The 16,195-nt window shown below is 40.5% G+C and overlaps 1 protein-coding gene across 1 annotated transcript in view; it reads left to right on the top strand.

The window, feature by feature from the left end:
- Nucleotides 1-16,195, top strand: part of pmfbp1 (polyamine modulated factor 1 binding protein 1) — a 92,342-nt gene that overhangs the window by 69,034 nt on the left and 7,113 nt on the right. The window contains exons 20-24 of the mRNA XM_008276301.1: nucleotides 1,053-1,164; nucleotides 11,430-11,539; nucleotides 11,895-11,969; nucleotides 12,960-13,053; nucleotides 13,156-13,196. Coding sequence (XP_008274523.1) covers nucleotides 1,053-1,164; nucleotides 11,430-11,539; nucleotides 11,895-11,969; nucleotides 12,960-13,053; nucleotides 13,156-13,196 — 432 coding nt within the window. The remainder of the gene's footprint in view (nucleotides 1-1,052; nucleotides 1,165-11,429; nucleotides 11,540-11,894; nucleotides 11,970-12,959; nucleotides 13,054-13,155; nucleotides 13,197-16,195) is intronic.

The raw sequence follows: 16,195 nt of genomic DNA, 5'->3' as shown, positions 1-16,195 counted from the left end.
TTGCATAATTTTAATTATAAATTATGAAAATACTTGCTAGATTAATTGATATTGAAAAAAAAAAAGCTGCATCCCTAAAAAAGAGAATGTAGCAATTTGTGAAAGTTTTAATAGAATGATTGATTAACTGAAGGGTACATTATAAACTAAATTTATAACAGATGTGAAATGGGTTTAGATGGCTAAATGTGGGACTCTGTATTCAGTTTTTTGTTGTTTTTGTTTTTTTTTGATATTTTTGAATGACTCAATTTAGCACAAATGCCAATAAACACTAATAGACAGATGCTGACTTTGTGGTCTTTCCCTGAATAGTCATTCTCCTTTTTAACTGAAAAATCCATAATATGCTAACTTCTGATCATGGTCACAAAAGTTTTGGCTGTATAAAGGCCCGAATACTTTTACTATTCATAAACTTGTAATTTCTCATTTTTATGTTGGTTTTAAAGGTGTGGGTCAAGAGGTGGGGGGTTGGTTTGTTTTGGTCTGTGTGTGTATTTATTTGCGTGTGTGTGCGGAGAGAGGGTTGGTGGGGGTGTTGAGGCTCAAGAGCGGCCGGAGCGAGGCTGTGGAGGGAGGTTTGTGGAAATGGTAATCATTTGTCGTATTGATTCCGCTGTAGCCAGGGCAGCCGGCACACACAAACTCACTCGCACACATGTACACACACACCCGTAGACACTAACTGACTCACATACGCGCAGACGCACAGTTGCGTGGCAGGAATAGACCCCTTCATATTGATCCCCTTCACATTCCCTTAGCTCGGCTGCCACACACACAAACACACACACACACACACACACTTACACGTTCGTGGGCCTATGTTAAACACTAACAGATTTGGATTTTCAAGGAACTTAATAGTGGAGTTACACGCTTGTGTTTGTTTTAAAGCAAAATTAACGGATATAATGAGTGCAAAAATGTATAAAAGACTGACATGAATATTAAAAAAAATAAAAAATCGATCTAAGATAATCAGCTGAAATGTTAAATACTGACTTTCTTGTGGATTAGCTTTAATTTAGTGTTGTTTTTGTGTGCAGGTCCATGGCTGTGAGGCTGGAGAAGGAGGTGACAGAGCTCGGGAAGAACCTTCGGCAGGCTGTCGATCAGAAACTCAAGGCTGAGAGAGAGAAACAGGATGCACAAGACCAGGTAAATAAATACACACCAGACCTGAGTGACATAGCCTTGGCAAATAATTTGAAGTGTTTGCTTTAAACGGCTCGGGGCGCCACACGGGTGAGACGTTTGACACCTGCATGGTGAGAAGACTATTCATTGTGATCCGGAAAGATACACTAATATCATGTTTTCATGTTATTTAGATGTAATTTTCTAATCCTTCAGCTGGTCGGTGTGTTATTTCTGTAGCAAGCCCTCTCCTCTCCTCTCCTCTCCTCTCCTCTCCTCTCCCCCTTTTTCGATTCCCTCCAAGGTCTTCCTTACCTTTCCTTCCCTCCCTGCACACCCCCCCTTACCTTTTTGATGATTAGTGGCATATATCCGGTGCTAGAGCCCGGATTATCTTGTCCAAGAGAGGGAGGGGTGTATGCGGGACCTAAACCTAGCAAGGTGATTTGGAGCGTTAATTCCTGGGTGTAATATTCCCTGATATTCCCTAATGTTCTGGCTGGGAGCGAAGGGGGAATCTCAGGGGAGAGCGGTTGTCAGAGCTGAGCCGCGGCTGTACAAAGGCAGAATGGATAATTAAGGGTAAAGCCAGTATGGGGAAGTGATGTTCATTTAGATTTGACAAACTTTGAATTCAGTCGTAAGCTTCCTTACACCGCGGCGCTCTCTCAGATCTTGATTTTGCATTTTGTTCATTTAATTCTTAAAGTTTCTCCTTTTCTGTCTTCTATCCTCTGCCTGTTTCCTTGTCTGTTTTCCCACTATCTTTTTTTTTTCTCTCCTCCTGTTTCTCACTCATGTGTTTCCCTGTCTTTTCCTCTCCTTGCTTCTTTCTCTTTCCCTCGCTTTCTCCTCACCTTTCTTTCGTTTCTTTTTTTTTTTTCACCCTGCCCTTGTGAATAATGCAACCCACATAGCGTAGCTCTCCTTTCTTTCTGTTTAGTACACCAGGGTTTGACAATTGTGATTGCCCAGGGCCAGTAAGACACCAGCTAAGGCCAGTTGATTGGTCAGTCAGTAGCCAAGCCAGTAGTCGTGAAGAATTCTTCTTCCATTTCACAACTGTTGAAAATCCTTTCATCTCTGCCTTTGCAGTGCGACTGGTCCTCTTTTCTCAGTTGTCTGTGATCAGAAATGTTGCATGACATGTCGGAGTTTGTCAAGTCAGAGTGCTGCATGAAGTAGACATGGTAATAGCTACTAGTGGATAAATGATCAAGAATGAAGTACGTCTGGCTGTCCTTTACATTCAAAGCAACAGTTGCTGTAATGTGTGTTTTTTGTTGCTTATATAGTTAAAATCTGTCAAAAATATGACTTGTCATATTTTTCTGATATTGATATAATTCACCAAATGACAAAAATACAGAATCTTACATGTAAAATAATGACTAGCTTTTTGCTTGGGCTCAGCCTTGTGCTTGAATCCCATGAATCAGTTTTTATTCTGACCACATTGTGCCTTTTGCACTGTTTGCAGGCACAGTCCAGCAATTTTCTCAGTCTTAAAGAAAAAGCTGGATCTTCTGAGAAGCATGCTTCTTCTAGTTAAAAAAAGATAGATTCCACTCTCAAATCTGTTCTGTAAATATGAAGCTGGAGACAGAATGTGGTTCACTTAGCTTAATATAAAAACTGCAAACCAGAAAACAGCAGGACCCGGCTCTGGTCAAAGGTAACAGAATGCACTGACCAACACCTCTACGGCTGAACACAATGTATCGCGTCGGTTTCATCTGCACGAAAACCTAAGTGTGAAAATGACAGGTTGTGCTCTCCTGGGGGTTGTGTGAAAGAAATTCTGCGGTTACCTTCGGACAGAGCCAGGCTTGCTGTTTCCATACTTTATGCTAAGCTTAGCTTAAAGGCTGCTGGCCTCATATTTAATGGATAAATATGAAAGTGGTATCCATCTTCTCATCTTCTCATCCATCTGTCACCAACAAATTGAAAATTGAATGAGCACATTACCCAAAAGTATTAATTCAAGACACTGATATTAGAGGTGATGTGTTTGTAACAACAGCAGAGACCGTCTAATTACTATCATAATAATAAAGTAGATACTACAGCCCTCTATCAGCCGATGTTAATAGACTGACAAATTCATAAAGTTGTTAATGCCAGTAATGGAATTCCTCCCCAGCTTTTATTTGTTTACTTACTAATTAATAGTTTTCACCTATTTTTGTCTTGTGCAGACTCAGTGTGGACTGTGGACATGTGCACTTACATCATTTGATCTAAAGCTTTTGAAACTCTTAGAATACTGTTTTTAAACCATTTAGTCAATCCGTCTTGTGCCTTTCATTGTTTATTTGAGTTTGTGTACGACTATGCCTTCATTCATATGTAGTCACTGGCTGCCTCCTGCACTCGCACACAATCCTTTACACTTCCTTTCTGCATTCTTGCTATCCTCCATCATTTCAACAACAGATGAGCTTTTCAATGAATTTGACTCCAAACAGTGTTTAAACACCAGTGTGATGGCCGTTGTGACTATGACTCCTTCATTAGGTCCCAATCTCTGTTATTGACCAGCAGAAGATGAATTATCCGCTGGTGAAAAAAATCAAAGGGTTTGAAATGGTAAATGGTACACTACAGTGGCCTATAGAGGAAATCTATATTACAAATTGCCTTGGTGCACAGAAGCTGAACCTCAGATAGCTCTGTCTTTTTCTGTGTGTATGTCTTTGTATGCACAGTGTGTACTACGTATGTGAGCGTTTGATTTGTGTGATATGTGGTTCATGCAGTGTTTTCTGGGTTTGTTTAGTGTCTCCGTCCTAGTATGAGGGAAAGGCTTTGCATGCTGTCTGACAGTTCTGCACACACACACACACGCACACACAAATACATGCACATTTCGCTCAGTCCCGTCCCTCTGCATGAGTCCAGTTCAAATACAAGTCATGATAAACATGCAGCATGTTTTTGCGACTGATCAGATCATCCCTCTCTATCCTTCCCTCTCCCTAACTCTCACTCTGCCACACGCACACAATCATAGTCATTAGTGTGTTTACCTCAGCTTCTTTTAGCTTGGAGTAAAAAGATTTCAAACAGTTTTAATGAGAATTTTCAGAGAAGTTTTCAGATAGCTGAAGTTCATGAGCATGTTTTCGTGTCCATAAACTTTTTTTTTTAGTTGCCCAAGAATCTTTACAACTATTGATGTCATCCTATAGAAATATAATTAGACAGTAGATTTTAATCACTTTGAGTCAGTGGGGTGTCTGCCTAATGATTAGACGAGCCTGGTCCCCGGTTAAATGCTTTGAAAAAGACACAGAATCACAAAAGCTCCAAAATTCTTCACAGTCGATGGACATGGAGGTGGGCAAAGCAAAATGTTTTTCAATTTGCTCCATTTTTTTTTTAGCACTCCTGTAGTGACAGACATGGATTTAACTGTCTGACGTTGCTGTTATATAATCGCTTTTCAGAAAGATGCACAAAAGTACATCTTCACCTGCAAAGGCGCCTTTAGTTTGTGCAATAACAACAGTTGTGGATGTTTATTGCGTGCAGCTTGGGTCCAATAAAATCATGGTGTCAATCCGTGTCAGACTGCATGATATCAATTTCAGGCACGTCAGATTATGTAATGTACATGGGATGAATCATTGGGCTACAATATGAAAAGAAAAACAACAAAAAAAATACTTGATAGAGTCACACAAACTTTTCCTTTAAATTTTTTTCTGAAACAAATTGTACATACAACATGTTACATGGGCTGGCGTATTCTGTGTCATGTTCAGATCAGATGGTTTTGTAGTCGACGGTTAAAGCAGCAGTCACTCTGTGAGAACTTGGGCTGAATTTCTGTCTGAATTTTGCCACAGGTTGCCAAAAGTTTCACAATAGATTTGACCCACCGTTTCAAAACTTCAACTTTTTACCATTTTTGTTTCACATCTGTCAAATTTACATCTTACAGAGCCTAAAATAGCACCGTGTGAAAGGCCCTTAAGTGTTTTTATTTGCAATGTGGCTGTGTGTGTGCACTTTCAAGCATGAGTGTGTAGTGTTTTTTAATTTTGGAGATGCTAGACAGAGTTGGTCTCTGGAACCGTCTTAGCTGTTCATTGATCTCACTCATTATACCTGATAGAAGCCTCAAACCGGGCCTAATTAGCTCTGAATGACCTGCACTAGATCACCATTTTAACACACACACACACAAACACACGTACACATAGGTTTGATGATGGCGAAATGAGGACAGACAAATGAAGCTCATTTGTTTAGTTGATGAATAAAGAGAGGTGCTCCAATTGTCTGACTGTTAAACCATGGAATGGACTTTGTATTTGTTCAGCGTGTGTGTGCATGTGTGTCCCATCACCATCCCGCACAGCTCATTAAGCTACAGTGCTGTAATTCATTTGAGAGACGGGACGGACAGTCGAGCAGACAAACTAACCATGTTTTTCCTCATGTTGTCTCTATAACTTTCTGCGTCCTTCTTAGCTGTCACACACTATCTTTCTTCATCAAAGGAGGCTGTACGTCTGCGTGTCCGTGCATCGAAGCAGATGCAGGAACTCAATATCAAACCATAAAAAAGTTCCTGTATGCAAAGGTTCATGGCAGCAGCATTTAGCAAGATGAATGTCAGGTTTAGTGAAAGGTTGATTCTCTCTCTTCTGTGCTACATTTCGTTTTTGTATTAAGGATAAAATGTTGGATTACCTTTTGTTACAAGACCTTTTGTTCACTAATTGCTCAGGATGTTTATTTGCTTTGTTATTATTATTATTTTTTCCTAGTGCAGGTTCTAATCAGCTAAGAAGTAACCTCTCCGCTTTATGTACTTACATGTTTGTGACCTTGGTCAAGGTTTACAACACTTGGGGAGAAAAAAAAAAAACAGTGGAAATAAGTTTTTGCAATTCACATCTCATTTAACAGTGTCTAATTTCTAAATGTAAGCAGGAATGCTATTATGGTAATTATTCAAGGTTAACATCTAATTATCTCACCCTCGCTTCAAGTTCTGCTTGATTAAAAACCTTTTCACAGATTCCAAGTTTATGTCTCATATTACTCTATTCAAAGTCACTCTGAGAACTAAAGAATAAGTTATCTTAAATTGACATGATTAATGAAATAATAATAAAAACCTATAAAGGTATGTCTCTTTTTCAGTTCAGCGTTTTGCAAAGGCACCTTTTATGTTTTTTTTTTCTTTCGGCAAATATCACATCTCACACGAACGCTTGTGTCCCAGAGAACATGTAAGGTTATACCATGATGCTCAGTGATAACCCATCATTACTGAGTTTTCGGCCGCCCCGCTGAACTGAGAGCCTCTGAAAGGAGATTGGCCTTGGCACATTTTTATTTATTTATTTTGTCTGCGTGTTCCCTACAAATCCACCACATAGGAGAAAAAAATAATCAATTATATATAAACTCCTCGCACCTCTACATATTCCTTCATTTTCCAAAACATTAGCTTGCTGAAACAATTTTGGAAAAGCAGTGTTCTGTGTTACTGTTATTTAAAACAAGCTTGGCAGTGTCTTTTTTTTTTTTTCTTCCCCCCCAAACTCTTGCTGCATCAGCTCATCACTAAACAATCCAGCTGTAATTCAGTCCTAAAATTGTTCTTTTGTGTCGCTGCTGTCCACCTGGACAACTAAACATCAGCCGGCGTGCCGAATGGGAATCCCTCAAATGCAAAACACATTTATACTCTTCTATTGTTTGAAATTTCCAACAAATACTGCACTCGTAGAAGCTGCACTACACTATTTGCATCTTTTCTTCAGTAATCCTTCTGCACTACTTTACCCTCAAGAACTAGGTAACCTTACTTTATGCAGAATCTGTGGGATAAAAGGATGAAATGGTTATTGCTACGATTGGATGTTGTTTGATACTATACTAGAGATGATGTATTAACAGAATGTTTCATACTTATTTTTTACAGTTTGCTGTATAGATTAAAAGCATGTCTGCTACTGTAGATGGGGGGGAGGAGTCCATCTGGCCATCAAGTGTTCGAGAAACTTCTGTCAAGGCTGGTAATGTAGCTGTGCTCATGCAGGCTAGATGCAAGATAGGGGATTTCAGTAATGGCAGCCACTGATAAACAACCCAGCAGCATGCGTAGGAGAGTGTGTGATGAGAGGAAAAGGAGGAAAAGGAGTCAGGCCATGCAGCAGCAGCAGACGAAGGTAATTAAAGAAGCCATCATCAGCATCATTAATATGCTAGATCTGCTGTGGCCCACTGACTAGTCTAATGGAGACCATGTCATCATCGTCACCATTAGGGAGAGTGAGACACACATAAACACACGCACACACTGTCTTAATGTTGGGTCACGCCATGATTACCACCATTAAGCCCAGAGTGAGAAGGCCTGCTTAGGAAGCCTCATTCTCTTTTTGCCATCATACATGCACATGCACGCATACAGTACACGCACACACCGACGCACACATGCTTGTAGATCTTTAATTCAGACCATGTGAGGGATAAGTATGCATATTTAAGTGATGTCAGGCCTGTTGGGTCTTTTAATTAGACAGAATGAATGAATGTTTTATAAAAACGTGTTTAACAATAAATGTGTTCATTAATTTGATGAGAGGATGTGCTCTGATGAGCTGAGTGGAACAGAGTAATGGCTCGTATTCAGCTCTGGCGGTTTGATGGTGGTAGAAGCAACAACTAGGCTATCTGTTTCTGATTTTATACTCGTTTTCATGTTCCTCTCTTTACCCAGAAAAGTCAGCTTTGAATTATGTTTATGCCGCGACCTTGGACAGTTTGGTCTGTTTTAATGAAAATGCACTTTTGTCCTGTACAGCTAATGTGCAATGTGATACCAGTCCGCGGCTCCGCGGAGAATAGAAAAGATGGAAAATCCATTAACTGCAAAAGTCCCCACTATCATTTTCTTTTTCTCTTCTGTCTGCAGGTACGCTTTATGGTTTGTCATGAGAGTTCATTCAGATGTATAAGTTCAGAAAAAAAAAATAGTGAATCCAGAAAGTCCATCTTGTATCTATTGGCAATGAAGAGTGCGGGCTGTGGACTGGACAACTCAGCCCTATTTTGATAGAATAAATCAAAATGATAAATACTGGTGCAGCAGCTGTAAAGATTCCAAATCGTTCACCATCACCACAGTAGTCGACTCATATTCTGTAGCATACACCTGAGAGGACAAGTGGTATCACCAAACTTGGTTATAAATGCATTTTGTTGCCCCTTTTAGCCCCCATCATCTACTAAAATATTTGTGCAACAAAACCAATCTAAATGTTAAGCAGGTGTGCTACTTTACTCCTCCCCCCTCTTGCAATCGCACCTTCTTGTCCTTTTCCCTTTTTCTCTAAATGTCCCTCCCTCTCTCTCGCACACTCTCTCCCCCCCTCCACCCTCTTTCTCACACACCCTTTCGCTGCCTCCCTTGACACTGGTGGAAACAGAGTGATGATGTGTAATTTAGTCCTAATCACAACATCAGACTTGTGCTGCGATTTACATCCCTCCACCAGCCGAGCCAGTCAGACAGTCAGGAGGGAGATGTTAATGTGAGACCACAGGTAATTACTGTCATTACAGCATGCCACAGATTCTGCCAGTGTGCGTGTGTGTGTGTGTGTGTGTGCGCTTGTCCGTGTGGAGGTGTCGTGTGTGTTTTTTGAGCTTTTGAATGTTACGGTTTGATATTCTTGTGTATATAATTAATATCGGCTTATTAATACGCGGTTTTGGCCATTAGGTTCTCAACAGAACTTCCTTCCCATGAAGAGGTGTCATTGCATGAGACAAACCAGAAATAAAATCACAAACAACAGGGGATCCACAATATTTATTCCATTGTTGATAAATGCAATTACAATTGATGCCATGACTCAGTTTATTCTTTTGAATGATTTGCTTGATGTAATTTCAGCGTTCCCACATTCTCTCTTCATTGCTTCTTTGTTGAAATCCAGCCTTTCCCTTAATCCAAATGTGATTAAAAGTGTAATTCCTCATCATGTTTTTGAATTATTGATTATGTGCCATCTTCACAACTTCCTTTCACCTATTCATTCTCCTTTTCATTTACGTCGACGGATCACTCCTTACTCGAACTTCAGAAACGTTGTTTTACATCATTCTGGAAACTGTTTCGATTCTCAAGTCACATATCTGCCAATGAGGTCAGTATATGCATCAGGTAGATTTTTAGGAAGGGCACAGGGAATAGTCCCCTTCAATATTTAGAACAAGTGTGTTTTAAATTTGTCATCTGGCACCTGAATTTTACATGAATAAAGACATTTTCACCATAAATTGATGCAGAAAAGGCACAAATTGGTGCATAAAAATTCACCAGAATGCAGGAAATGAAGTGTTTGACGCTCTAAATTTCCTGGGGGAGGACTCCTGGACCCCCTGCATAATGTGTTACACCAATATTTAAATGAAACCAATGCCCATGGTACCAGACACTAGCATACTTGTATAAAATTGGTTCATTTAGCAGTATTTTTCATGTTGTGCCAATTCTTAAACCATGTAGTGCTGCAAGAGATTTTCACCTCCCGTTTTGCTACAGAAGAACAAAACCTGATGTGTGTCGGCTGTTGTACATATTTCTCCGAAAATGTATGTAGAAAAATGTACCAGCTTTCAAAGTGGCTGCCCATTCTGTAGCCCAGAGCTGATGTGGTTCAGGGATGGCCGTGGCTTGTTGTGCATTAATCGTAAAGGTTCAATCCCCGGCCCCCTGCAAGTGTCCTTTGGCAAGACACTGAACCTCAAGTTGGTCCTGATGGTGGGCAACACCTCGCATGCATGGCAGTTCTCCCACCATTGGATTGTGAGTGTCTGCATGAATAGGGGAATGACAAACACATTGCAAAGTGCCTTGTAGAATGGTCTAACCACTAGAAAAGTGTGGATTATTTAGTATAAATGACTGAAAAATATTCTAAAAAACCTTTAAAACGTTTGACCTCAGACAACTAAAAACTTATTGTTTGACCTTTATCACAGAGGACATGCACATGTCCTGTAGCCCATTTGGGTGTGGGCCTTTAGCATTAGATTTATGACACACTGGTCAGTCACCAAATTCAGCAAACAGATGCTGACTTACCAGACTTTATGAACACTATAGATAATTCATCTTTTTAAACTTGATTTGCTCATCCCCTGTGCTTGTATGTTCCCCTAAAGCCATGTGATATTAAAAACACATTTTTTTGTCACTTGTATTTATGTATTTTTATTCAGCTCTGCATCAACAGAATTGTATTATCTCAGTTACATTTAACTCTGTGGTGTTTCCTAGATACACATCAGCAAGAAAATATTTTTGCTATACATACGATATTCAAAATACACATCCGGACATGCACGCACATGCACACCGTACATGATTCATCTCACACCAGCAGTTGATATTTTGACATTTTAGGTTAATCATTTGACATTTTTATATACTTAAATCGTGGCCCACATATTGGAAACTTTTTCTGTTTGCCGAAGTCTTTGTGGGAAGATGGTATGGCATATCAAGGTGTTTCTATGGCGATAAGGGTAATATGTCAGGGTCCCCAGAGTTTAGGCCTGGAAAGGTCCTGACTGATAAGCAGAATGAAAAAGTCAGCAGTTTGGTCAGTGCCATCCAGTCCCTGTTTTCACCCCACACCCAGCTTTTCCTTTCTCCAATCTTGTCTTCCGTCTGCTTCTGCTCTCCCCCCATCCTCCATCTTTCCTCCTTCCTGCTTAATACCTCACCTTGCTATTTATACCTGTGTCTGCAAATGCCATCTCTTTCATCCCCCATTATTCTCCATTTACCTAATTTTTTTCCCTCTTGTGTTGCTATTATGTTCTATTTTTGACATTTATTTTCACCCTTTCTTCGCTTCCCCTCTATTAGAGCATCATCCGTACTTTTTTTTTTTTTCACTTTTCTTTAATCACACCTTTGGCCCCCTCCACCCATTTACACTGAACATGTGTGTCTCTCTCTCGCTCCGTGTGTGTGTGTGTGAGAGAGAGAGAGAGAGTGAGGGAGAGACTTGAAATCCATATAAATGTGTAAAGGAAGTGTCTGATGTTAATATTTTCCTTCCTGTGTCAGATGGAGTGAACATTGTTCTTTTGTGGGTCAGTTGTTGTACTTCACGAATCCAGGCAGTAAACAGGGGAAATGGTGTTATATTTACAATAAGGAATTGTCTAATTAGAGAGGAAACCTGCAAAATCAGCGCTCATCATTTACTATTTGGATAATAGTTGATTATTTATTGCAGGTGAACGCACTCCGGTCAGATCTGGAAGGGACACGGTCTGATAATCTAAACCTTCGCCATGAGAGCCAGCTGGTCATGACTAATGTCAACCTTTGGATCACTGAACAAAAGTAAGATTCTGTGACCAACATGATGTTTTTTTTTGTTTGTTTTATTCATTAATTTACTTATAATTAAAAAGAAAGCAAGTTTTATGGTTGGTGTATCTATATGTAAGGTGTGTTGCTCCTCTATGGGATCAATAGATACAAAATAAATCCAAGAATCACCAGGTCATTACAAATAGATATAAATACACAGATGTTAAAGACGCAAATAGTGTGCTTCATTTTAATGTCTGTTTTTCTTTAAATGTTGTTTTTTTTTCTTCTTGCAAACCACAGCAGGGAACAACCAAAAGCTGTTCTTCATTACTGTCTTACTTTGTGTTTCATTAGATTTCAGAAATTTGTGTTCCCCTTTCAGGGCCTCCAATGAGAGCCTCACTGCCCAGATGAAGGCCCAAAACAAGGTGCTGCTCATCGTCACCGAAGAGAAAGAGTAAGTGTATCTGGCAGGATGAAGCTTTTTTTTTTTTTCAAACAGAATTTGTTTGTGTTAGTGAGTCAGCCCCTGTGAACGTATATGCCTCGACCCTGTACATCATTTTTCTAAGAAATCCAACTAAATATGTAAGAAAAGGAGAGAAGGCACTCATGGTGATTATGTATGTGCACATGTGTTGGAGTGATTCAGGTGGACTCGCTGACATACGAGCACCTGACAGTCTTTCTGCATGTCTGCATCATCGTGACTCACACACACACACACACACACACACACACACACACACACGTATACACACAGACATGGGCGTGACATTTTCCTCTTACCAGAGATCAAAGCAGTCTAGCCATCTTCTGTTATCCCACCCCCCTACAGTGCCATACGTCCCTCATCCCCACACAGCAGCACCATAACCGTCTGTGTGTCTGCTTCTTCCTCCATCTCAACATACTCTGTGTGTGTATGTGATATGATTTTACATTTTTTTGTTGTAGCAGCAAAGGTAACAGACTTCATACACTGGTGCACGCTGGCTGGGTGAAATTATCTCAATGAATGGTTCCTCTTCATACTCAGCACCTGCCCTCGAAATTCCATAGACGGGGAAACGTCTACTTCCTCTCCCATAAATAAAACTATTTGAGAATTTTGGAGTCTGAGAATTTGCGGCATATCGAAATACTGAAATAAATAGCCACAAGGGTAGGTGATAAATGGCTGTGCAAAAAGCATTTCATTCTAACAGGATATGATACTGCATGTGTGTGTGTTTGTGTGTCAGAGATAATGTCTCGACTGCTAGTTAAAGAGCTGCTCTGGAAAGAGAGAAGCGCAGGCAGCATAGCTGTTTTGTGGCCGAATATTCTGTCTGCCATGTTAACAAGAGTCTCTTGATGATAATAGGTGTCTGTCGTTCTCTGCGTCTGCCTCTCTATGTATATTCCTCTGTTTAACTCTGCCTCTGCGTCTCCCTCCCTTTGTCAGACATCTTCAGGAGGCTAATGACACATTGAAGGCAGAGGTAAAGAGACTGAAAGACGCGGCGGATGAGAAGGAGAGGGACATAGAACGCTTCAAGGTGAACAAGTGCAGAGTGGAAAAGCGATGAACTACAAATGGGGAGAGACAAAAGAGAGTCGATCACAAACAGGTTTGTTTTTCATTTTCTAATTGTTTGCAGGCCCAGATCCGAGACCAGGGCATCCGGCAAGACGGGAAAACGTGAGTCATCTACGTGTGTGTGCGTGTGTGTGAGTTTGAACGTGTGTGACCATACATTTAATCACATACATTTGTGCGCTTTCACCAGCTGATCAAAGTTTAGCATGCACATCCAACAAAAGCATTGCCCACCATGTTTTGCTCTTTCACACACAATCTAGCCCGAACAAAGCTGATGATGATAATAACAGCAGGAGTGCCAAGTTGCGAATGAAACACCCCGTGGGCCTGGCCACCTGTGCGTACATGCATGCATGCGTGCGCGGAGTGTGTGTGTGCGTGTCTTCTTCAGTCTGAATACGTTATTCATGCTGGGCCTTTAACAATGATTACACTCCAATCAAGTGCCCATCCTCTCCTGCTTGCCACCCCCATGGCTGTCAAATAGCATTCATCAATAGAGAGGAGATATATTTATTATGTTCATTAAGGCAATGAAAATGAATGTGGCACAGATGGGATTGGGTGTAGGATGGAGTGAGAAAAAAAAGAGGGAGAGGGTGTTTGTGGGGGCACCTGCCTGCAGCAGTACTCTCCATACCCCCAGTGTTACCCCCTAAGGTATCCCTCATTAACAACTCCCCCCACCCCCCACCCCCCCTGTGCTAACCTCACCCCGTTTTACACATGTGCACACGCTCTCGTTGCACCCCTCCCCTAACGAACCACCAGACTTTGTTTCCAAAACGGATCAGATTTGTTTTGACTGGGGTAGGTTTTCAATGCTATTCAAAGCTGTCAGTCATTTTAATGATATCATTAAGGGGCCGCGACAGAAAGATGAATCGCTTTTCTTTGTCTTTCCCTCATAATTGCGAATGAGCAAGAGAGAGAGGGAGAGAGAGGCAGTTCATATAGATGTATGCATAAGAGAGGTTTTGATTGAGCGAATATAATAACATGGAACGAGATAAAAACAGTGAATGAAAGCCTCTTCCATAGTGTCTCCCCATCCATTCTCTCTTCTTCCTTTTTTTTTTTTTTTTTGTTTTCCCCCCTTTTCTTTATTATGAGGATTCCTAATTTATTTTATTTCATTATTAACACGCCCCTCCCCGACCCACACACCTACCAAAAATGCCATATGTATGAAAATCATACATCTATAAGGAAACAGATATGTCACGATATTTGCATGGCAGCCATATACATTCAGTGTATAAATCTCATTACTGGTGGCAAAGGGGATATATTACCAGTGTCTCTGTCACTATCGCTGACAGCAATCAACACCCAGTGATGGTTTTGTCATTAGATATGCCTTTATTAAAGAAATTTACTATGATTAGCTGGCCAATGTTCCAATGCAGCTTTAGTGTCAAGGCCTCACAAATTAAATTTAGTAGAAATAAAAGCCCACAGAAAGGTGAGGAGTATAGGACTAGAGAGGGTAGAAATGTAATTAGATTTACTGGTAAACTACATTGCCTGTAAAGTTCCAAAAGTTGTTTTAGGAACCAAGGAAGCATCTCATACCAAGGATGACTTTTACCGATTGAATCAAAACTAGCATTGTTGGATTTCTTTCCAATCGATGTCCTCTTCTGACAGTTGTAAAACCTTGCGTAACGATGTTGCTGCAGCTTAGAGCAACTTACATATGAGAAAACAAAGTCACCACCAGATCTTATTAGCACCATGTCAGCCACCTGGAAGATAAAATTGTTGCCTACGCAGATAGGACAGCTGAGTTGAATGAGATCTCGAACGCACAGACACAGTGAGAGCTTTTTTAATAAAGTGCAGCACCTAATGTTTCAACGGGGAGCACGTCTTCATAAAGGTAAAAATTTAACGATAACTGTGTGTTCTAGTTCACATCTTTCAAAAATCCATTTAGCTGCTTCCCATAATCCTGCTCAGCAGCTAAAGTTGCTCAGTTGTCACAGAATTGTAGATGATCAAATATAAATTTTACCAAAGCACTTTAAGGACTTCTTGTCCATGTTGGCTTAAAAGCTGAGGCACAAAGTTCATTCTTCTACTTTGGAAACAGTCAGAAGAAAAAAAATGCTCATGGTGGGGATGTGGCTCAGGAGGTAAAGCAGATCATCCACTAATCCTTTAGTTTATAGTATCTTCTTTCATTCTTGGTGTCCATAATTGCGACTGCTCCCAGCAGTTTGAAAAAGAATCTGGTCTGGGATCTTGATCTGAACCTATGTTGAGTCCAAATTACTTGGTAAGGTAAGGGGTTTGCAGATCTATTCATAAACCTCCTGAACTATTTCAGATTCATTGGGGCCACAGTGATAACACCAGACATGTTTGATATTCATGAGTTAAAATTGGGATGGGTACGATGGCCAGCCGATGCAAAGCATTCCAACCCTTGATCCTAATGTTAGCTACAGATTTTAAACGGATCTCACATGCAGGTGGCGCTCTGCACCCCGATTGCTTCCTTTAGCATGATAATCTCAATAATACCCTGAAGAGTGTGATACGCCGTTTGTTCCAAAATCTTGTAGTGCGTCCTTGCTTGGCAGCTCAACTGCCATTGGTGTGTGAGTGTGAATGGGTGAATGAGAGCCCACCGTAAAGCCCGTTGTTCATTAAAAAAGCACTCTACCAATACAGTCCTCGAGCTACAAAACAAAGATGGCAGCTGTTATGTAAATGTATTGCACTGGTAACACAAAAGAGGAAAACATAAAAGAATTTCTCGCCTTAATAGCTAAAATGTGTTGTCATCCTAATTGCACAATAAAAGCCCTATCTGGACCATCTCGGTATCAATTAACAACCCCATTAAAACCTCACAGATCTTGGTCATGTTATCCAATGTGTCTAGCACCTCTCCAAGGTGCTATATGTAGCATGGTGTGTTTGAATGCTCCTTGCCCCTTCCTTTCCCTCCATGTAGTTTCTCCAGAAAGTGTTTAACAAGAGGAGCAAGACAAGGATCAACTCACACTAATCAATGATAGATAGATAGATAGATAGATAGATAGATAGATAGATAGATAGATAGATAGATAGATAGATAGATAGATAGA

The sequence above is a fragment of the Stegastes partitus genome, unplaced genomic scaffold, assembly GCF_000690725.1.
Source record: "Stegastes partitus isolate 25-593 unplaced genomic scaffold, Stegastes_partitus-1.0.2 Scaffold68, whole genome shotgun sequence".
Classification (NCBI taxonomy): Eukaryota; Metazoa; Chordata; class Actinopteri; family Pomacentridae; genus Stegastes; species Stegastes partitus.
The sequence above is the reverse complement of the archived record's forward strand: the minus strand, read 5'-3'. Positions and strand labels throughout refer to the sequence as shown.